Source organism: Onychostoma macrolepis, chromosome 18 (assembly GCF_012432095.1).
Source record: "Onychostoma macrolepis isolate SWU-2019 chromosome 18, ASM1243209v1, whole genome shotgun sequence".
NCBI classification, from domain to species: domain Eukaryota; kingdom Metazoa; phylum Chordata; class Actinopteri; order Cypriniformes; family Cyprinidae; genus Onychostoma; species Onychostoma macrolepis.
The window spans coordinates 10,050,633-10,075,563 of NC_081172.1; the positions used below are offsets into that span (position 1 = coordinate 10,050,633).

At 36.3% G+C, this 24,931-nt stretch overlaps 2 protein-coding genes across 6 annotated transcripts in view; one reads left to right on the forward strand and one right to left on the reverse strand.

Annotated features, from left to right (window-relative positions):
* Positions 1–741: 741 nt before the first annotated feature.
* Positions 742–23,529, reverse strand: slc6a15 (solute carrier family 6 member 15). 2 transcript variants are annotated; one of them, XM_058751120.1, is made up of 12 exons: positions 23,374–23,529; positions 21,538–22,024; positions 14,653–14,810; positions 14,362–14,488; positions 14,038–14,219; positions 9,014–9,124; positions 7,487–7,728; positions 7,158–7,347; positions 5,611–5,803; positions 3,834–3,993; positions 2,568–2,730; positions 742–2,236 (listed from the first exon to the last, which is right to left on the reverse strand). In XM_058751120.1, exons 2-12 carry the CDS (start codon positions 21,848–21,850, stop codon positions 1,847–1,849), a joined length of 2,229 nt encoding a protein of 742 aa, XP_058607103.1. In that variant the 5' UTR covers positions 21,851–22,024; positions 23,374–23,529; the 3' UTR covers positions 742–1,846. The 2 variants fall into 2 exon arrangements, with proteins under 2 accessions (XP_058607103.1, XP_058607105.1); XM_058751122.1 differs by having other exon boundaries at positions 21,538–21,888; positions 23,374–23,464.
* lrriq1 (leucine-rich repeats and IQ motif containing 1) overlaps positions 14,660–24,931 on the forward strand; it is a 41,144-nt gene continuing 30,872 nt past the window's right edge. For 3 of the 4 annotated variants that reach the window (XM_058751116.1, XM_058751117.1, XM_058751112.1), the window contains exons 1-2: positions 14,660–14,790; positions 20,020–20,077. The gene's annotated coding sequence lies outside the window, so the exon portion shown is untranslated. Of the gene's footprint in view, positions 14,791–19,544; positions 19,674–20,019; positions 20,078–24,931 lie in introns of all 4 variants that reach the window. The other variant, XM_058751113.1, reaches the window with a different exon arrangement.

Here is a 24,931-nt window from a genome sequence, read left to right on the forward strand (position 1 = left end):
GGGTCACTGAGCACAAAACCAAGCTTCTGCTATGGCCATTCCAGTTCTCTGACCTGAACCCTATAGAAAATGAGTGAACTGAAGAGAAGAAACACCAACATGGAGCTGTGAATCTAAAGGGTCTGGAGTGATTCTGGATGAAGGAATGGTCTCTGATCTCTTGTCAGGTGTTCTCTAACCTATCTATCAGGCATTATAGGAGAAAATTTAGAGCTGTTAAACTGGCAAATGGAGGTTTCAAAAAGTCTTGAATAAAAGGGTGCCGCTAACTGTGGTAATTAGAGAAAAACATTTATTTCATAATATTTCCCCCCATTTTAAATTATCCAATGACAGGTTATATTTTTGTGAATGTTTTTAAAAAAAGATCAAAAGGATTAACAATGCAGATTAATTTTCACAGCCTTCTTTGATCATATTTACCAAGGGTGCCGATATTTTTGGCCATGACTATGCATTGTAATGTTGTGATGCCTAAATTCTGTTGTAGCATTTCTGCAGTTGTTTGTAGTGTGGTTTTATTTTTAAGATTTTAGACAAAATAGTTTAGTTTAATTTTAGAATTTTTAAAATCAGCCGGTTATAACAAAATTAATATAATTTACATCAGCCAGAATTTTAATATCTGTGCCTATATTGGTGCATATTTTTCCATGTACTGTCTTTTTTAATTCTCATTTTATTTTAGGTCAGGTTATAGTGGAGCGCAACAAAGTAGTAAAGCCAAACAGCGTGTCTGAATCTTTTTATCTTTTAATCTCAATATTGAGAAAGGAAATACTGCGTCATTGAGCAAATTCATGAAAAAATATTTACAGGAAGAGGGAAGAGTCTCAAGACTCCTTACAATGATAACACATCAGCAAACATACAATCAAACAAACAAACAAAAAAGTCAGCGTACTGGATTTTTGAGCACTTCTTACCAAAAACATGATCTGTATTCCAAACTATATTTGAATAAATTTATTCGTAATATATTTACAGAATACCTTAAATGTACAACATTCACGCCTTGTATTCTATTAACATTTTTAGAATGAATTAGGCACACATTTGCGAACAATGAGTTAGGGTTGTATTAAATGCAATCCATACACCGATATACAATGATTAAACTACATCCAAAAGAAAAAGTATTGCATGTTTTCCACTTTTTACGCATACATTTACATTCTAGACTTTTCCAAAGCTGCTAAACTGCTTCTAATCTCGATTTTTGTGGACAGTAAAGATCATTGCACAACGAGTCCAAAATTTTCGTCTAAATTGTTTGCACGTTAAAAAATAAATATGACCTCACATTGTGTCGATCACATTTACACACTGCCTCCGAAACTTTCATCCATCATAAAAAAATTTGGATCAGGTTTGATTTTCTGTGTTTTCGCATCCGTAACACGCATTTTAATAGGAAAGGATGACGAATACGAAAAACGCATATGAAAATTTCGGACTCGGTGTGCAAGGACCTTAACTGCCCTGACTTGCAACATAATCTGTTTGTACAAATAGCCATTCTACAGTAGAGCATAAACCAGGGGTCTACATGCCCCCACAGAGGGGGGGTAAGTGCGTGCAACAGTTGGGGCAATGGGTTGGGATGGGAGTAGGGGGCGTTAGTGCTAGCTACACATATAATACAATTAGAAATGTTGAAACTTGTGAACTGGACCAGTGTGAAATGAAGATGGCTGTTAGAAGAGGTCTATAGGAGAACGCTGTCTGTTTCCATTCCCACTCAATGAATTGTGATTGACAAGGTCTGGAACTCGACGAAGAGGTTCTTACAGGGCAAATGAAATGATACTGGTCCTCACAGTTACAGGTGAGGCTAAACAGGTCCTCACAAATCAGATTCAGGCATGTCCGGAATGTCTGTAATATTCGGCATTACGTATCCAGTGCTGCAGCTACCGTTGAGCATGACGTCTGCGCCCGAAGCAGGTCCGCTCTGCTTCCGGTAATTGGCTGGCATGGGCGACGGGGCTTCGCTCGGCGTCTTCGCATTGAGAAGACTTGCGTCATCTTCATCGTCTTCTCTGTTCCTACAAGCAGTGTCTTTTATAATGCGGCCTTTTTTATAGGAGACAGTAGACAGCCCTCCTGCATTCTCGTCAATGATGTTCAGACAGCGCAGAATAAAAACCACAGGCACAGGGAGGATGGCGGTAACCACCAGTGAGATGCAGACAGCCAGGCCCCAGGGCGGATAGCTGAGAGACTGTTCTTGAGCCTGAGAACAGACAGTGCAATTGGATTATTCTGGCAAAGGAATAATTCCACTTTAATCCTGTGGATTGAATGCCTTAGAATTGACCCGGGCTTAAAGGAATAATTCACCCAAAATGTATTAATAATTAATTAATAACTGACTTTTAAATGTTAAATAGTTTAATGTTTACAAAAAATAGAACACCTATGTGAAATAATCTACAAAAATCTACACCTGAAAATTATGGCCATGTTTTGAGCGAAAAACATGTTTCAGATACTGTATCTAAAGTATTAAGTTTTTGAATTGCATATTGGCCTTTTTTCTCAGAGCTTCATTCGAGATTACCCACCAGTTGCTGGTTCCATGCGCTGTAGCTTGGTGGCGACAGTCCCAGCTGAATAATGCTTGCGGCCAGAAGACCCAGCAGCAGCACTGGTGTGATAAACTTCCACATATAGTAATAATAGCGGTATGGAGTGAAACCAAGCATGTCCTTTAGATCCTCAAAGAACCTGAATGAACCCACAGGAGACAGAGATGCATCAATGCCACAATCACTGCAAATTAGATTAGAAACCTTAATTATGAACTAAGTTTGTTTTAAGTTTCTAAATAATTATTGTGATTACTATTTCAATTTGTGATTTATATGTGATTTATTGTAATATAACTATATATATGATATAATTTTTAATTGGCTTGTAAAAGCAATCTATTAACTTTTGTCATTACTTATTTTTATGATTAATTATATATATATATATATATATATATATATATATATATACACACACACACACACACACATATACACATACATACATGCATATATATATATATATATATATATATACACATATACTTTATGTGTAGAAAATACTTTTCATATCAATATGAAGTTCATTATTCAGTATCTTAAATGTCTTACATCAATGACTGTTTTTTTTTTTAACTTCAGTTTTACTTATCTTAAATAATTTTAAACGTTTTAATAATATATTTAAAAGTTCATGGCCTGGTTTCACAGACAGGGCTTAGACTAAACCAGGATTAGGCCATAGTTCAATTAGGACATTTAAGTAATTTTTATGAACTTGCTTTGGAAAAAAACATTACTGGTGTCCATCTTGAGACAAAACAAAGGCATTTATATATTTTAAGATCAATCAGTGCAAGTTTTTTTACATTTTAATCTGGGACTACGTTTGAGCCTTGTTTGTGAAACCGGGGTCATAAGTTTTAAATGTAAAAAAAAAAATACAGATAATCTACAAAATAATGTCTGAATGGAATGTGTTTCTATTTTTAGCTCGAAAGATTTTTTTTTATATCTTATGATATTGTTTTCAGATGTATTAAACTTTGGCCTTTTTCATTGAGTTTCAATCAAGATGATTCAATCAGAGATGTGTCAATTAATTGTGTTGTAAAGCAGTCTATAGAGTTTTTGTAATTCTTTTTTAAATGATCATTTAATTAAAATTTCTAGAATTAGAATGCGATCATAAATTGAATTCAATTACGGTTGAAAACGAATAATCTTCATAGCAATATGACGCTCATGTCACCAGAGGGCGCTGTAAGCTCTCTAATAGAGGAAGAGTGCGTAACATACTTGTCGGTGCCGTAAACCCAGGCCACAGCAATGTTCTCCAGGAGAACAACGATGAGGAGAGGCAGAGTAGCAGAATAGTCATCAAACATGGCTACAAAGTAGTTTCCAGATCGCTGGACAAATATTAAACCAATAAAGAAGGCAAGTACACAGCAACCAACTGTAAAGAAAGCAGAGAAAAATAATGTTTGTGATACAGAGGATTATTAGAAACCAAGAGTCGAACTTCTGAATGGTCGTGCAAACAGAGTCTTTTATATTGGAATCTTTCTTTGAGAATGTTCTTGTCTTGACTTACGCATAATATTAGTATTTGATTGTTATTATTTATTCATTTTTGAATAGACTCATTTGGCATACCTGTCAAGTTTTGGATTTGAAAATAAGGGAAATTTTTCGGCGCCCACCAACAAGCAGTCCCACCACCCCAACCAAGCTCCAGTATCCCTTACATTTTAAGACAGGTGTTATAGCCCAAATTAAAACACAAAAGGGTATATATGAAGAGCATTTATTTAAAGGCTTATTTGCATATTTTCTGTTCATTTAACATTGCTTGTCTTTACATTTTATTTTCATTCCACATTCTTTTTATTTCATATTGCTTTTCTTTACTCTTTTAGTGAGTTATTGTACAAATTTGTTGCAGACTTTGCATTCTTTAAGACTGTTTTGGAAGGAGTGTATTTGTGGGCTGGGCCAGAGTGGTTCATTTTACATGAGAGTAAAACGCAAACAGTTCTGTTGTCTAATGTCATCCTATTCTCTTTAACAATCTTTCGTACCATGCTAAAATTAAATTCGCTGTCCCATTGATCGCGGTATTTACACGAGGGTTTTGGTTTTTTGGCAGGAGTGCCTTCCGTCACTGTTGTTACCTCCATTATCCGTCTCGGTTTTGTTTTTTTCCCACACTAACCTCGCGACAACTGCCACCTACAGTACTGTACGTTAGGCCATAGACATAATAAATACCTAGACGCCTCATTGGCCGCTCGACCGCACGTCAAATACACATTGTACATCAATATTAGAATTGTTAACCGAAAAAAAATCAGCCAAATCAACACGAGTGTGAGTGTGAGCTTTTACAATTTCTTAAGAAAATGATTAATTTTCCAAGCCTAACTGAATAACTGGAGGCAGAGTTATTTTTAACTCCATGTAGATCACAAACCACTGAAATTGGTTGATAAATGTAAACGTTATCGTGTTTTTATCCCGAAAAAACCGCAGCTGCCCCGTTTACCTCCATTTGTTTTTAAGGCAGTCTTGCCCTAACAAACATGGCGGACGTGTTGACGTATCGCAGCAACGGACCGAAGCGGCCAATGAGGCGTCTAGGTATTTATATGTCTATGCTGTAGGCTACTGCAGATGGCAGTTATCGCGAGGCTAGTGACAGCTCAGATTGGAAAGGTTTTTTTTTTTTTTTTACTCCGGTGTTATTATTTTTTAATAACGCAGGTTAAAATACGGGAGATTTACGGGAAAATACTAATACGGGAGGACGGCGGGAAAGAAGGGTAAAATACGGGACTTTTCCGGCCAAAACGGAATACTTGACAGGTATGTCATTAGGTCATTGAAAGTACCTACCAGCACTAGCATGGCCTGAGGAATAGTTCTGTTAAACTTTAAAATTCATGCAAATCTAGCATAGGCTTCAGAGATAGATCAAACAAAGATCTAATATATTCTGAAATGTGAGCAAATATGAACTAAAGGATGCTGCCATATACTCTCCATATAGCAGATTTAAGAACTTTTGGCTGACCTGTGAGGTATTCCTTTCGTACTTTGAAGGTGTCCACAATGGGGGTGAGGATGCCCTGGATAGTGCCAAACATGCTGCCCAGCCCCAGATTGACCAACATTAGGAAGAACATGACAGACCAAAAGGGCGAGGCTGGGAAATGGGTCATGGCTTCAGTGAAGGCGATGAAGGCCAAGCCTGTGCCCTGCACAGCCTGTGAGAAAGATAAGATAAAAGTAGGATTTTAGCATGTATTTAAAAACATGTAAAAGCACACATGAATACAAAGATAATGTCTGATTAGTAAAAAGCTGGATGAGTACAAAGACGAGGCTTGACTTGTTTTGCACTGGCATACATCACATATTTATTCAGAAAAAGTGACATTTACTTAATCATATAGCCGAGGCCTTTTAAATTGTGATGTTTAAATGCCAAAACATTAAAATTAGATTGCTAATTCAGCAATGATGTACATACAGCTGTTGATTCTGTACTGGTAAAATGCTTTATTTTGCTTGATACCACTGCATCAATTATTCAACAAGTTTTAGTGTAAGGGTTTACCTCGAAACTAGCAGGAACTGAAAAAAAATTGATTTGAGTCAATTCTAGAAGACTACAACTAGTGACGGATCTTGTAAGTGTGTATGTGGTTAATCTCATTATGGCATCACCTCAGCCAACATGTACCGCATTTATTTCCATTTGTTTCATCATGCGTTGTCTCTTGATCACCCACACACCTCTTTCCATAACAGCACAGCAGAAAACCACTGTGCCTCCTTCATTATTGGCCACTAAACTACTTCCTCTGCAGTTTACTTTATTGTGGTCAGAAACTCTTGATTTGTAAAAACATTTTACATCTGTTTGTGTTTTTTTTTTCTACAATGTTGTCTATATATATATATATATATATATATATATATATATACAGTATATACACACACCTTACCTCCAGTCTTGAGTGTCACATGATTCTTCAAAATCATTCTAATATGATGATTTTGTGCTCAAGAAACATTTCTTCTTATTATAATTTTTGAAAACAGTAGTTATGCTTAATATTTGTATTTATTTTATTTTTATTTTTAAGCATTATTTGATGAATAGAAAGTTCAAAAGAACAGCATTAATTTGAAATAGAAGTCTTTACTGTCACCTTTGATCAATTCAATGCATCCTTGCCTAATAAAAATATTAATTTGTATTAATTGTGCTGACCCCAAACTTCTGATCAGTAGTATAAATAATTTTCATATTTATTTATTTATTAACAAATGTCATTAATTTTACATTTTCTTGGGGTTATTCCTTTTGAAAACCTTTTCAAATTCAAAAATAATTTGAGTTCATAAAAGAAATGAATTCAAGCCACTATGGATTATGAGTTTTAAAAAACACATTTTGATGGATAGTGCTCTTTTGTGTTGTATTAACTTTCAAAACAAATGACTGGAGTGAGAGCGTAGCTACCGGGGTTGTATTCCATGGAAAGTTTGTGTATATCAGTTGTCTCTTAGGTTTCCCCGAGGTGTATCGGTTCACTTTAAGCTCCTACTCACCTTGTTCAGCTCTTCTTTGATGTCGCAGCTATCTAAACCTAGGCGTGGGTAATCGTTTTCCATCACGCCCCGGATAATGTTGGTCATTTGCTGGTAGTCCTCAGGGCTAACATTACTGAAGTTAATATGGTGTGGGATCAAGCTTGGATTGATTTCTTTTCCAAGGAAACCAACAATCTTCTTTGTGTTCCTAAGATACATTAAAACAAGAAAGTCAACTACAGGTCATTTGGTCTGTATGCGGTTTATGAACTGCATGTGTATTTTATTATTATTATGAATATATTCTACTAAACTGCTTCTCATGGTTTACATTGTTTTGAACTTACATTTCCACACATTTGACATTCATGATGTTAGCTTTGAAGCCCAGTACAGCGAACACAACCAGGGTGGCCAACACTGAGGTAAAGAAGTTAATGAAGGAGACCAGCACAGCGTCGAAATGGCAGTTGTTGTCTCGCTTGTTGTAGCTGGAGAAGGCGATAACACCACCGAAACCAAGACCCAGAGCAAAAAAGACCTGTGTGGCAGCTTCACGCCACACTTTGGGTTCCAGCATGATTTCCAGCTGTAAGAAGATACCGTAGTTTATTATTTGTCACATGCTCAATTGGATGCAGTGATATGCTTTTCACTTTAAATATCTGAAAACATATGAAAATGGATTAATCTGGCTATGATTAATGTCTGAAGCTGGTAATCTCAAAGTGGACAATTTTTTAATCATACTGACTAATACATAGATTGATTGCTACTTAAAACATTGGGCTACACCACATTTTTTGAACATATGAATGAACATATTAAAAATGTCTTAATATGAGAACTTAAACTAAATGAAAATTAGAAATGTTACCTTTGCTACTAAATGAAATAAATTTAAGTTGAAGCACTAACATTACTGGAAATAAAAACCAAGACTGAACTAAAACTTAAATAAAAATAAATTAGACCTAAAGATTTTTAAAAATTTTAATGAAAATTGACAATATGATAATTAAATAAATAAAAATAAATAGTATATACTATGTAACACCATGACTAATGGACTTTATGGAACATAAAAGAAGATATTTTTGAAAAATGCACACAGGTTTGGAACAAAATACAAAATCTCTTTAAATATAACTATCAACTATCAGCTTTTTTAGATACTGAGTTGCATCCTTAATAACAAGTTAAGTAGAATCAGCGCTACAATCTTCTTAAATATGGGATTTAATATAATAAAACATTTAAAAACAATAAAAAACATTTAATTAACAAATTATGGTCTCTTTTCTCCCCACATTTCAGCTACAGTGTAGCTTTTGTAATGGCTCTGTTCGAATTATCATTGTTTTTAACGCAGTAGCAGTACTATTCTAAAGCAGTAGAAGGCTACATACTATCATTTATTTGTGTGTTACACAAACCACCCACTGATAAGACTCTGAAGTGACACATAGCACAACAAGGGACACATTGATAGCCCCTTGCACTGAGGAGAAATGTGACCACTTCTTGTGTCTGTGTTGGATGTGTGTTGTGTAAAATAGCTGGCACAACAAGACAGTCTGCTGCGTTTCAGTCTGTGCTGATGGAAGAGTTAATTCACTTCTGTTGAGTCACATCACAAATGCATGCTGGGAAATCTGGCTGGGGTATTGTTTCCATAGATACATCTACTGGTCTCCACTGGACTGAGACGACGGATACACATGGGAATTAGTAATGGATGATTACCATAATTCTCAATAAAGTGGATTAATTGCTGCTGTATGAACCAGAGCATGTAGAGTAAATTGGTCTAACCATTGTCGTAATGTGTCATCGGCTCACACATACACAGATCATGTTCTTTAGGTTCTTACCTTTGGTGTAAACATGTGGATGATGCCGTCAACAGAACCCTTGAGCAGGAAAGCACGGGCCAAGAAACAAATAAGCACAACATACGGGAACAGAGAGCTGAAGTACATCACCTGCAATTAGACATAACCAAACAGATTATCAAAAAATGTCTGCAATATCACTCAGTATCACAAAGAAGGCTAGTGACTTATGTTATGAACAGTTATTTGCATGTTTTTCTCTATGCTACTGTTTCTTAAACTGTAAAATCATTTTCTACACATAGATGGCAGAAAAGTGCCCTCACTTGCTGACTTTGCTGAGAGAGTCGACCAAGTGTGCATCCAAGTGCACAGTGCATCCAATTGTTTTTCAAACCTTTACATTTGTTACATTTTCATACCTTGACAGTCCATCATTTTGAATGTGAAGAAATCAGTTTGTTGAAATCAATTGTTCAAACAGTGTAATGAAAAATGCATTTTATCACAATACACAGCTAATTTTGAATGACTCTTAATGAAGAAAGATGCTTTTTTGGAGCCAAATGGTGTAGTTAAGGCATCTATTAGCTGACTATCTAGCCTGAATGCCACATGTGATTATAAATGAGTAAACTGAGAAACAGCTGCCGACACTACTGTGCTTTGTGTATGATGCATGTTACATCCCACTTGACTGAAAAAAACTACTTCTGAAATCTGATCTGGCCAGTCCGATCAGACTGAAACATATTTCCAAAACTATTGCATATGGACGTGGTTTCTAAAATTTGTGATATTTTATTTTTCATAGTGCAACTAAATGCATTTGAGTCAGATATATTATTTTTGCTGCCTGTCCGAACAAAGCCTAGACTTAAAGTGTTTAGTGCTTGTCTTGACAATACAAGGTTAGTCATCTACAGAATGACTATGATAATGCTGATTGAGGTTTAAGGAATGTTGTAACCGAAAGCTTTTTTTTCTCTAAACATATCCATCAAAAGAAATAGAGCTGTTAAATTATTGCATTGTTGCCAGATCATTTGTTACTCTTATGTTGTTACAGTTAACTACAATTAAAACTAAAACTACTAAAAATAGTTCTCAGAAATTGAAATAAAGCTAAAATAAAATAAAATATAAATATTAGATACATTTGTTTAACTTAAAAATTGAAGTAGACAAACTAAAGACAAAAATAAAATTTCTAAAACTAAATTTCAGATGAAAACTGAAAATATAAAAATAAAAACTAATTCAAAATATTATTAAATACTATAACAGTATATCGATAACAAATATATAATACTAAAGTCACTTTGGATTAAAGCTTCTGCTAAATGAATAAATAAATAAATATACTACAATAAACCTGGTGTGACTGAGAATCCAGCGCTACTGGGAACGGTTGCTTCTCTTTTTAAGAGTTTACTAAAGTCATGCAGTCACACGCCAAACATAATTTCATAATTTTCTACTTAACCAGAATTATAGTGTCAGCACTTAATAACTAGCTTAATCCTTAAAGCCCATGTATAATTTATTTTATGGACACATTTTAAATGGGTTCATATTATTCGTTTTTTTTTTTATGGGGTGTTTTCCCTGAGATCCACTTACTAAAGTTTTTGCATTAAAACAGTCATAATTTAGTTGATCATGAAAACTTCTACAAGAATGGACAGACCATGTTTACGATGACACAGTAAACACTGTTCTACACTCACATTTATGCATTTGCCAGACATTTTTATTTAAAGTGATTTACATTGCATTTGATCAGTTTATGCATTCCCTGGGAATCGAACCCATGACTTTGGCATGTTATGTGACATTCACATATTAACGTAGGTTCAACAAATTTAAGTTGAAAAACACTTTTTAAAGTTAACAGAAAGAATTACATAGTTGATTGACATTATTATTGGCTTCCTTTGATCTTGCTTTTACTGTATGACCATAATGCTGAAAATGCTACTGACTCATCTCTGATTCATCAAGGGTGGACCAGTCTTAAAGAGTAAGAACAAAGCCTAAAGTTTAACTATCCCACATCTTCGAAGATTAAAAGACACGCATTCTCTGTGGCTTCCCAAAAATGAAGCATCATGAAGGTTTTACAAAGATCCATTAAATCAATCAACCCCTCTTTCTGCAGACACAGCTCTAATTCTACAGTACAGTATCCTCAATCACCAATAATTGTAGCTGAGTATGGTTATTTGGTGCTGTGCCACAGAACTGTGAATGGAGATGGTGCACATAAAAGCATGGCAACCAGCATTGCCATGCTATTTGTGCACACAAAATGACAAAAAATAAAAAAGAATGGCACTGTGCGATATATATATATATATATATATTTTCTTCTTCGGGAAATACGCTTTCTGGAAATGTTGAATGAGACATTGGTATTCCTTTGTGAGGTAAATCCCAGATTAAGCTTCAAAGACTGTCCTTATCCCCTGCAGCGTATAGTATACTATATCCTATGCTATAATATCCTTACTGACTGAGGGGGCCACACTTAAACAGTAGGAATCCATCTGCTATCCCTTTAGCTGGGAATAGATTAAATGTTTATCAGAAACCTTTATTATCTATCATGAGAAAACATCAATTTAGTGTACTATTTAAAGTAATTTTTGTGTAGTTGCTGAACCGTTTTATGTTTTCTTTTAACATATACACTTTAAAAATATGTAAAAAGTACGGTGGCCCAGTAGTGCACAACACAACTGAATCTTTACGACAACGAAATTGCCACAACACAACGAATAGGACCAGTTTCGTTGTGCTGCGGCTTTTTTCCATTGTGTTGTGCTAATTTTGTTGTGTTGCAGCTTGTTTTCATTATGTTGTGCTAATTTCATTGTGTTGCAGCTTGTTTTTGTTGTGTGGTGCTAGTTTTGTTTGCCTTGTGGCTTGTTTCCGCTGTGTTGCGACTTCCCAGTCAACAATTTGATCTCACAGCGATGTCACCATGATCTCACAGGATACTCGTGATGAGGTCACAATGTGAGGTAACAGTGAGCTAAAAGTGTAACCTCACAGCGCCCTCACTGTGTGCTCATACTAATGTGAGGTCAAAGTGCACTCACTGCACAGAGACTAGGTACCCAGCATGCATTGCAGCATGAAGCTTTTGATTGTCACCATTGTTGAGATTCATACACTGTCATTTAAACACAAAGAGAAACATCAAGAATCTGAGTAGTTAATAATGTTTGTGTCTTATGCTTTTATAATTCTCCATAAATGATTATGAAAGTGACGTGACTCAGAATTTGTGCTCTGCAATTAACCCATCCAAAGTGCACACACCCAGAGCAGTGGGCAGCCATTTATGTTGCAGTGCCCGGGGAGCAGTTGGGGGTTTTGTACCTTGCTCAAGGACACCTCAGTCATAGTATTGAGGGTGGAGAGAGCGCTGTACATTCTCTCTCCCCACCTACAATCCTTGCCTGCCCAAGACTCAAACCCGCAACCTTTGGATTATGAGCCTGACTCTCTAACCATTAGGCCACAACTTGCCAAGACTGCATATGGAATCTAGGTGATGACTGTGTTGTTATCATCAATAACAAACCAATATCACCTGGTTGCAGTCTCTTTTTGGGTTTCCTTGCCATAACAAATGTACTTTACAAACACAGTTACAGCAGCCCCAAAAAATATAATGTTATAAAGTAAAGGGTCAAGAGCCCAACTAAAGCAAACACTAATCACTATGATGGTAACATCAAACAAAACAATAAAACATCATGAGTGAATAATGAGTGAAGCTGTGGATTTGTTTATTTAAGTTGATTTCATCGAAGGCTGTGTCTGGAAGTCAGTTGTATGTTTGGAGAAGGTTCTTATAACAGAAAGCTGTTAGCTGGGCGTGCACTCGTGAGCTCATCATGTGAGAGCACTGTGATATCTCTGTGATAGTGTTGAGAAACAGGAAGTAGAATGTCCCCCCGGCGACTGATATTTGAACTGCCTCCTCTCAACCTGCTCAACATTTTGGGTTCACAATGAGCTCATATATTACTCACACTGTGAGGATCACCGTATGAGAATGGTGTGATGTCACTGTGATCATCGCGTGATCTCACGTGTTGACTGGGTTGTTTCCATTGTGTTGTGCTAATTTTATTGTGTTATTATGGCTTGTTTCCAATGTGTTGTGCTAATTTCATTGTGTTGCAGCTTGTTTTCATTGTGTTGTGCTTATTTCGTTGTGTTGCCGCTTGCTACTACTGTGTTGTGCTAATTTCATTGTGTTGCTACTCGTTTCCAATGTGTTGTGCTAATTTGATTTCGTTGCGGCTTGTTTCCGCTGCTAATTTCGTTTTGTTGTGGCTTGTTTCCGCTGGTAATTTTATTGTGTTGTGGCTCGTTTCCATTGTGTTGTGCTAATTTTGTTGTGTTGTGGCTTGTTTCCATTGTGTTGCAGCTTGTTTCCGTTGTGTTGTGCTAATTTTGTTGTGTTGCGACTTGTTTCTGTTTTGTTGTGGCTTGTTTTCATTGTGTTGCGGCTTGTTTCCATTGTGTTGTGCTAATTTTGTTGTGTTGCGGCTTGTTTTTGTTGTGTTGTGCACTACTGGGCCACTGTAAAAAATGATGCTTTAAAAAATTAACCCCCTCAACCTGTTGTTTTAATTTCCTTTTAAAGGAATAGTTCACCCAAAAATTTAAATATGCTGAAAATTTTCTCACCCTCCAGCCATCCAAGATGTGAATGAGTTTGTTTCTTCAACAGAACAGATTGGAAGAAGGATTTGTAGAAATGTAGCATTTAACATTTAGCATTACCATAGATGGATTTGTTTCTTACAAACTCACAGCTTTTTATTTCACAAGATGTTAAGTGATGGATTTAAGTTGTGTGGATTACTTTTGGATTAATTTGATGCTTTTATCAGCTATTTGGGCTCTCATTCTAACGGCACCCATTCACTACAGAGGATCCATTGGTGATGTAATGCTAAATTTCTCTAAATCTGTTCTGTTCTTAGATGGCCTGCCAAATGCAAACTTTCTTAGAACAAAATACAAAACACTTTTCGTACCTTTCCAGAAGACTGGATACCCTTCATCATAGCAAGACACACCATGGTCCAAGCAGCCAACAGGCACAAAGTCATCTTCCAGTTAAGTCCTCCACCATCAGAGATGGAATCAGAGATGTCCAAGGCCACACGATACCAGTAGTATGTAGTGGCTGAACTTTTCTCACACTCTGGTTCGACATCTAAACAATAACATGAAACTTACAATCTTGTACAGCATCATAAGATTGATCAGAAAAGTTGTTCAGTAAATGAAAATATGTAGTTTCTGCCTAAATGAATGGATTTTTTAAATGAATCCAGTTCTTCTTTAAGTTGTCTTACATGTATTAGTTTTGTTTTTGACCAGGGGACACTCGTGCCAAGGAAGAGGCTGTTGGAAGGATTGTGAGAAGTAGAAGAGACTCCAACTGATGATGACATTGTAGTAAAGAGCCACAAAAAAGCACACCTGCAATAACAGAGAATGCAGTCAAATGTATGGGCTACAGCATCTACTCTTTAAATGGTTTAATTAGTTGCCTTTCTCCTGAGCAAAGACAGTATCCGACTTTGGCTATTTTTATATAGTGCACTTGAAGTATGGTACGTCCTTATAAAAGCACTGATCTTTACCAAACAGCTGGCGAAGCCGATGCCACCCAGACGTGGGCTGATGTAGTTCCACACCCCAATACTTCCTCTTCGGATGCGCTGGCCCACTGCTAGTTCCAGGAAGAAGAGGGGAATCCCTATCACCACCAGCAGAATGAGGTAGGGAACCAGATACGCTCCTACAAAAGGAGAAATTATGGTTATGGCCCTATTTATTTAGGAACCAAACTTTCAAACTGGTATGCACAGGACTTGAGATATACAATATGTCAGATACAGTACATTCATGCTACAAGTAACAGCATGTAAATGCAATTAAAGCAATTACTCATCATGATCAAACATTCTTCATGGTCAATATTTGATTATTTTTAAAGGTGTCATATATCTTACCTAAACAAACAAAATTGCTTTTATCTTGGTTTTATGCTTATTCATTCATTATAAATATTTTTTCTGAATAATTCATTATTTTAGCTTTCATTAAATATTTTTGGTTATGTTTTTTTTTTTTGTTTACGGTTATTTATAATGCTAATCATATAAAATGTTATTTTAGTATTATTTATATAGTATTATTATTATATAGTACAGGTGCTGGTCATATAATTAGAATATCATCAAAAGTTTATTTATTTCACTAATTCCATTCAAAAAGTGAAACTTGTATATTATATTCATTCATTACACACAGACTGATATATTTCAAATGTTTATTTCTTTTAATTTTGATGATTAGAGCTCATGAAAGTCAAAAATCAGTATCTCAAAATATTAGAATATTACTTAAGACCAATACAAAGAAAGGATTTTTAGAAATCTTGGCCAACTGAAAAGTATGAAAATGAAAAGTATGAGCATGTACAGCACTCAATACTTAGTTGGGGCTGCTTTTGCCTGAATTACTGCAGCAATGCGGCGTGGCATGGAGTCGATCAGTCTGTGGCACTGCTCAGGTGTTATGAGAGCCCAGGTTGCTCTGATAGTGGCCTTCAGCTCATCTGCATTGTTGGGTCTGGTGTCTCTCATCTTCCTCTTGACAATACCCCATAGATTCTCTATGGGGTTCAGGTCTGGTGAGTTTGCGGGCCAATCAAGCACAGTAACACTATGGTCATTGAACCAGCTTTTGGTACCTTTGGCAGTGTGGGCAGGTGCCAAGTCCTGCTGGAAAATGAAATCAGCATCTCCATAAAGCTTGTCAGCAGAAGGAAGCATGAAGTGCTCTAAAATCTCCTGGTAGATGGCTGTGTTGACTGGACATCAGAAAACACAGTGGACCAACACCAGCAGATGACATGGCAGCCCAAATCATCACTGACTGTGGAAACTTCACACTGGACTTCAAGGAACATGGATTCTGTGCCTCTCCACTCTTCCTTCAGACTCTGGGACCTTGATTTCCAAATGAAATGTAAAATTTACTTTCATCTGAAAAGAGGACTTTGGACCACTGAGCAACAGTCCAGTTCTTTTTCTCCACAGCCCAGGTAAGATGCTTCTGACGTTGTCTCTGGTTCAGAAGTGGCTTGGTAGCCCTTTTCCTGAAGACGTCTGAGCGTGGTGACTCTTGATGCACTGACTCCAGCTTCAGTTCTCTCCTTGTGAAGCTCTCCCAAGTGTTTGAATCGGCTTTGCTTGACTGTATTCTCAAGCTTGCGGTCATCCCTGTTGCTCGTGCACCTTTTCCTACCCAAATTCTTCCTTCCAGTCAACTTTGCATTTAATATGCTTTGATACAGCACTCTGTAAACAGCCACACCTTTCAGTAATGACCTTCTGTGACTTACCCTCTTTGTGGAGGGTGTCGATGTTCGTCTTCTGGATCATTGCCAAGTCAGCAGTCTTCCCCATTATTGTGGTTTCAAAGAACAAGAGATACCCAGAATTTATACTGTAGGGATGGTCATTTATTCAAACTCAAATGTAAATATTCTAATATTTTGAGATACTGATTTTTGACTTTCATGAGCTGTAAGCTCTAATCATCAAAATTAAAAGAAATAAACATTTGAAATATATCAGTCTGTGTGTAATGAATGAATATAATATACAAGTTTCACTTTTTGAATTGAATTAGTGAAATAAATCAACTTTTTGATGATATTCTAATTATATGACCAGCACCTGTATAGTTATTACAGTTTTTCTTCAACCCAGTGTACTTGTTCTCAAAACAATTAGCACAGCCACCCAAACACAAAATTATCTTAACCAAACAGTGTTCTCTAATGATTATAAAACACATTCAGCTGTAGATGCACAAATACGCTAATGAAAATACATGTTTATTGCAATTCTTCAATAGGGAGTTGATATATTGTGTATATCTAAACAAAATAAAAATTGTTATCCAACACCTGCTACCCATGAGAAAAAACTAATTGCCCCTTTAAACTTAAAGGGTTAGTTCACCCCAAAATGAAAATTCTGTCATTAATTACTCACCCTCATGTCGTTCCAAACCCGTGAGACCTTCGTTCATCTTCGGAACACAAATTAAGATTATTTTTGATGAAATCGGAGAGCTCTCTGACCCTGCATAGACAGCAACACAACTGAAATGTTCCCAGGTCCAGAAATGTAGTAAATACATCGGTAAAACAGTCCATGTGACATCAGTGGCTCAACTTCAGTTTTGTGATGCTACGAGAATACTTTTTTTTTGCGCAAAGAAAACAAAAATAACAATTTACTCAACCATTCTTCTCCCCCGAGTTACGTCTTCCGCCATTTTGGAGAGTACCTCAGAACGTATTTGACTTAACAGCCCGGTCTCATGAAAATACGTATAAATATTACGCCCCCAAAAAAAATTAAAACTCGTGGTATTGATACGCAAAAACAGACTTTGGCGTGTCTATGCTACGCGCGTTTTTGGCATGCATATAATACACAGTTTTCGCGTGCATATGATCCGAAATTTGTTGCCGTGCATATGATACGCAGTTTTCGCGTAACGTTACATATGATACGCATCTACACAACAACCCTAATCCTACCCATCACGTAGCATAGACATGCCAAAGTCCTTTTTTGCGTATCAATACCACGAGTTTTCGTTTTTATTTGGCGTACTATTATACGCAATTTCATGAGATCGGGTTGGACTTAATCAGCGTTGTTTACGTTCGGGGGGGGAAAGCACGCGCATGAACGTAATCTGCGCATTAAGCGTTGTTTACGCTTAGGGGAAAGCGTGCGTATGCATTGTGATACTCTCAAAAATGGCGAACGACGTAACTCGGGGGAGAAGAATGGTTGAGTAAACAGTTATTTTTGTTTTCTTTGCGCAAAAAAAAAAAGTATTCTCGTAGCGTCGCAAAACTGAAGTTGAGCCACTGATGTCACATGGACTGTTTTTCCGATGTATTTACTACGTTTCCGGACCTGGTAACATTTCAGTTGCATTGCTGTCTATGGAAGGGTCACAGAGCTCTCAGATTTAATCAAAAACATCTTAATTTGTGTTCTGAAGATGAACGAAGGTCTTACGGGTTTGGAACGACATGAGGGTGAGTAATTAATGACAGAATTTTCATTTTGGGGTGAACTAACCCTTTAAAATCTGTTTATGCCACCTTTAGCAGCAAGAACTGCAAACAAACTTTTCTGATAACTACAGATCAGTCTTTTACAGCACGGTGGAATTTAGCAAGAGAAAATACTAGTGTTCTAATAATTTTGGCCACCACTGTATTCACACACTTGTGTGTTTGCTTTATACATGAATTATTGATCTTGCCTTTTATTTACATCTGGAAGAGAATTTCTTTGCATTTTATCTACACTACATATTAGCTGCGCTTGCATCATAGGAGAAGAAATGTAAGGTTAAATCTATGCTTGACAAGCTCCTGTCTCAACATCTCCACAGACCTCTTCATTTGTGATTGGTGGTGTTGTTCTGGACCACCATGTCAACAATGCTGCTGTTCCATTCAAAATAATCTTGATTGTCCACCTGAATGTTCTCAAACTTAAATTCTGGAAAATGTTTTGACATTTACAGTAAATAACAGAAGTTGTCCCAGGAGGACTAAAAACTGTACTGTCAACAATCATAATGCAACACTGTATAAGTGTTTTGACAACTCTCCCATTCGTTCTTGCTCTTTGTATACTTTCCCTTTTATTATTTCTCTAAAGCAATTGTGATAAATATGTAAACGATTAGGAAAACTGCATTTCCTGTGTTGTGTATAATTAACTGAATAGTTATCAGTTTAGGGCCAATCAAAAATATACCATGTTCGTTTGATAGAATGACAAATTAGAGTTTTGTTTGTTGTGTTTGGACAATTGGTACATAAATGTTTGTGATTTGTGTAAAATCTTTTTTTTTTTCAGATATTTTAAAGTATTGGTTGGTTGTATTAACTATTGTGAAAACATTTGAGAGTTTTGTGCACGTTGTTTTGAGAAAATGATTTGCATAATTTGTCATTTGTATGAAATGAATGAAAACATACAATCTGTTTAGGACAATTACAAAGTGTTCAGCTCACTGTGTTAACTATTTTGAGAACAGTGACCTGAGTTTGGAGAAATGTGTCAAATCGATTGAGAAAAACTGTAATATTTTGAATATATTTATATTTCCAATTTACATTTTATTTTTTATTAAGCTTTACTTACTGTAATTTAATTTTTAATGTTTTAGTACTTCAAAATTGCCAAGGCAACATTTTTACTTTACTTTTTTTTTTAAGTAATTTATTTTATTCATCTAATATTTATATTCTATTTTATTTCAGCTTTATTTCAATTAATGACACATTTTTAATATTATTTTTAGTTAACAATAACAACACTGGTCTAATCTTAGAGTATTTTACAAAATATGAATGAATGAGGTAACCCACTATAATTATTTGCAAATATTTTCTCTCTTGAATTAAACTCTGTTTCAGAGAGCCAAAGAAGGACGAGACTGACATTTCAAAACTGTTCAAGCATTGCCAGTGGCACTGGATAGAACATTCCTTCCCAGTGCCTTATGGGGAACAACTTCAATACAATGGCATTGCTTTGAGAGTATTGTAGGGCTGCTGCTCCTCCAACATGTTGAAGTCATGTGCTTTAACACACAGAAACCTACTGAGATTCACAGAAAATTGTGATGATTTTAAACAACACCATCTGTAATACTGTATTTAGAGACATTCAATTGGGAACATAAACTGAAGCGTCATTTACAAAATGTTCTGTAAACTTTAGTATATTTTATTTCAAGACATCTCGCATCTTTTATTTCAAAATTTGTTTTGTTTTAGTTTTAGCTAACTATAGTAACTCTTTTGTTGGGTGCCAACCTTATAGTCCAGGCTTTGGGAGATGTCATGAACAATTTCAGGTCTTTCACCATTGATTTCCTCTGTTATATAGGCTTAATCCAATTTCTGGAGCTTGCATCTAACCCAGGCTTTGCTACATAATGAAGAAGGTAAGCTTCATCAATGATTTCACCATTTTAACAGTTAATCTATTTAACTTTATTGTAGACAGCAATATGGTTCTTTAGATTTTGTGCCCAATTAACTTTCAAATAGTAGAATGTTTTTTTGGCATTTTGTTTAAGGTTTGTAATGTAGGTCAGATTGGGGCACTGTGGGATGCTGGTTGAAGAATTGGTGACTCTACAGGTTGTGCGTGAGATGACATCTGGCAGACTGGGGCAGCAAAACATTGTAGGGGTGTTTCTTTGAGGACAAAACGTGCTGTCATTGATGGCACGCAGATGGTGGAGTGATGTGGTTGCTCTGCCCTGGCAAAGACAGAGACAGAGACAGACATGGCCCACACACAGTGACCTATTTAATCTAATTACTCATCTGCACAGCAGGGTGGTCACACTCACTTATTATAACCTGGAAAGTAAGACACGGCATAGTTGTGGTATACAACTGTATACAATACAAACATAATAGTTACTATGTGAAACCCAAATGTAAGACAGTGGCATTCCTTATTAAATGATAGCTATTACATAGGTTGCTTCTCTTCTGTGTTTCTTTCTGATACAGAAGTCATTCACTCACTTTGAAAGTGTTTTTTGCAAATGAAATAAGGAGAACAAAGAGAAAGACATGAGTAATCATATCTAATGTATGTCATTGCTATCATGGTAAGGAACTGTAATCTGCTTTCTCTTGACATTAAACAGCTTTGTATAATCGGAGATGTGTAATATAGCCTGTGATTATCCTGCACATGCCAAACCATTCATTTCAATGCCATGCAACTTAGATTTCTGTCTCATCTAATTCTAATTTGTTTTTATTGAGCGATATATTTATTGATCGTCATTTTGGTACTATTCTTACTCCAATGACTTTCTATGGTTTCAAAAGAAATTACAGCTGATTAGCCTGAGGAGTTTCCACACATAGTGCTAAACCATCACTTCATTATGGTGTTTCTTTGTTTGTGTTGACTAAAAATGCATTGCTTAGTTAAAATATGAATTATGATACCCCAAAATGCCAATAATTACTCTTAATAGTGTGTGTTTTCAAGAAAGACCTCTGGGTCTGAAAATGCACTCACTAGACTTGAAGGAAATGAAGGAGGAAATGCATAATGAGAACTTGCAAATGAGGTTTCAGGCGAATGTCTGACTTTAGGTTGTCAGTCTAGAAATGTACTTCCTTTGTGTCTAAGCATGTGTCAGTGAACAGTGCCCAGTTTCACTCTCAAATATTCTCCATATCTATCTATCCATCTATGAATGGAGAATATTTGAGAGTGAAATTGTGAGTTGTTTCAGTTTCATTTATATATCTAGTTATCTAGATAGATAGAGATCTACTCATCAAGGTGAATTACTTACTGTATATATGAATATAATGCAAATATATTAACTTGATCATTTTGAATTAATATCATTCATTCATCATAACCTACCGCCACCATTTTTCTGGCACAAATATGGGAACCTCCAGACGTTGCCCAGGCCCACTGAGAAGCCCACTTGTGCAAGGATGTACTGGAGCTTGCTGCTCCAGGCAGGTCGTTCTTCCTCTTCCTCTTCCTCCTCCTCCTCCTCTGAGCCCTCCTCAACATCCCGCTCCTTATTCTGTGGAACATCTCCTACCATTAGAGAGCTCTTCTTGAAAGAGTCCTCACAGTTATCTTCATTGGAGAGCAAATCTTTGACAGATTCCGTAACTTCGTCATCGTCAATCTCTCTCTTGACGGTTTTGCTGTTTTTGGGCATTTGAAAATGTCTTTTTTAGCAATGGGGAGGGAGAGATTCTAGGAAATCCGTTTGGGCAGGGCAAGTTGAGGTCAAATGTACAAAAGTAGATCAAAGAGTGGGATTTAGTAAATATATAGAGGAAAGTGTGGGTTGATGAAATATTTATCTTCTCATTTTCACAATACAGGTTTCCTGTTAGATAAAAAAAAAACAACGAAACAGAAACTAGACAGGTTAATTCCCCTCACATGATGCAATGTGTCAGTAAATTGCATGATTTTTAAAATAACTTTCACTAGACTCCATTTCACTTTTTCAAAACTTCCAACTTAAAGGCTTATCAGTGAAACCCAACGCTAAGAGTGACTGACAGGCAAACACAGCTGTTTTTTAATTGGCTAAATAAGCGCACCTTCTCCCTCGACTGTATCTGGCTGAGAAAAGTGTAATTCCTAGAATATCTCAGGAAGTTGGGACAATTTATGCATAATGTTACCGAAAAAACCGCATACAGTAGGCCCTACTTATTTTTATTTCACCTTTATTGTAGTCACAGCTAATGTAATGCACAACGCAAAGGCGCAATATAGTGTTTTCCGTGGCAGGAGGCTGTCAGTAACCATCACTTGCATTCACAGCTTACTCCATTTGACATTAAATGTCACTCAAGCCAACTGGATCATTCGGAACACGATCATATTTCGCATCTAAATAATTTAGCCCCTCTTCGGAGCACGAGGTCGGTTAATTTGCATACGAACCCAAACAGACAAGAGCGCGCCTTCTGTAGTCACGTGGCCGCAGCACCCCAGAATAGCAGGTTGCCGGTTTGCAATAAATTGATAGCAAAAAATAATATTATAGTAATAACGTTATTAAATCGATCCTTTGTGGCTCTGAAGGTCTGGTTTGTACATTGTATACTGAACCATGGGTGTACAAATGTGAATGATGCTGCGCGGCGCGCTCTCTCGGTGGCAGCTCATGTGATAAATAGATTTCTTTCAAGGCTGCACCTTTTTTTTAATACAGCCTCCAGTGGAACACATTTTGGCCTCTTCGTCATTGAATTTACGCTTAAATTTAACTACAAATTCTATAAATTGTTTTAAAATTAGCTCATTCAAAAAAGGCATTTTTAAAAGAATGTCGTGAAATCTACATGCGCATAGGATGTCAAGAATATAGGCTAAAGTAAATAATTTGTTATCAGCATAGCCATTGTGTCTATATGTGTATATCTTATTTAAATTCCGCTTATTTTAGGGAAAATAATTAGACGGTTTTATTATACTGACTTAAAAGAGGCAATTATGCTCATGTGGAAGGTAATTATTGTTTACGAAAGAAATATAATACACATTTGTAAAGAACTTAATTTTAGACAACCCCCCCGTCCCTCCGCCCAAATTTACTATGTCACCCATGTGCGAGTTTCATCATTCACTGCATGTGATTGCGCAGCCGTTCTCTCATCATACCGTATGTTAAATAAACACTATAGAATAGGGGGGGAAAAAATAAAAATAAAATCAGCTTACCTTATAACGAATCAAAAGGAAATGATGTTGATGAAAAATGTTTCGTCTTGCAGGCGGTTTATATTCGATGGTTTGTACATATAAGTACAGCTCATACACAATCTGATGTAGGCTAAATGATGCAGGAGGCGCAGATGCTCTTCAGTCTATCCGTGTCGTTCAACCCACAGGAGATTGTAGAGGAAACTGATTTGAGTTCCCTGAAGAACTGAACTAGGCGTGTCTTGTGTAGGCTATTAATATAATATATTTTAACACATCAAATAATATGACAGTATTACATCGCATTTTGCTTTAAATTGCGTTCGTTATGTTTGTAAAATTATTTTAAATCTAACCCCCCCCCCATTAAATGAAACAGAGTGGTACATCCCACTATAGCGCCCACAATCTGGTTTTTAGGGATGTACCGGTATTGTAACCTCGTGCTTGCAATCTTACATCTTACAATAATGGCTGAAATCTCAGATAATGACACAGGCTTATGTGTGTCCAATAACGACGTGCTGGGAACGCTGCAGTTTTGTCTGGAATCTTATTATGCATTTTGTTTTGTCTTAAAACTGGATACACAGATAAAACTGTGAATTGTATACATGTAAAATTTGGAATAAAGGTCTGAAACGCGCGCCTCTACTCAGGAAACAAATGCGCGTATTGCACTATTGGTGGGGCTAGAAAGACTTAATTGTGACATCTTGGTTACAATTGATGGGCAACTGGTAATAGAAATAGCCTATGTGTTTCATTCCTTGCCTCTTGTTCTAATACCACATACCCCCATTTATTTTCGGTCATAAATTTTGAATTTTTGAAAAACACATTTTGCAGACTAATCCAAGGATTGTACCTGAACTCAATGAAATGATCTAGAAGTCAAAACATGTTTGAGATCAACATGGCTCGTGTTGACCAATGAATGCATGCATTTTTTATGTAAAACTAAAATAAAAAGTAAAAATGTAAAACTCCATATAGGCTAAAGCAAGAACTTGTGGAAGCCTGCAAGGTTTGTTGCTGTTTAGCAAAAAGGTGGCGCTATAACAGTGACATTTACATTGTAAATTAAATAGATCACCATGACTTGCTTGGCTTGTGTTAGAATATAACTCTTAACAAGACCGAGATCTGCAGTCTGGTTTGTTCGGATGCACAAAGAAGAAAACCTTTCGGGTACCCGGGAGTCAGTGATTAAAGACAAGACACAAATGTCCCGTTTAACCAAAGCTCAGCATTTATTAAGCCATCAGGGAGTATATATACGAAATGAGAAGTTACACCATATCACAAGGTCACTTCATGTACAGACATCTAAATCATCTAAATATGGAACTATGTCTAAGTTTAGATCATATCCAAACAGCAAACAGCAAGCATCATTACATCATTTGTGCAAAAGGGCACAGAGTGTTTCTGCTGAAATCTAACAGTGGCCACTTTAAGACACTATAATGTCTTACCTATGGAACACTCTTGTGCAGATTTAAGAATCATATACATACAATCATTACATCATAAATAATCAACAAATTGTTATTAACATAAAATTCAACAGTTA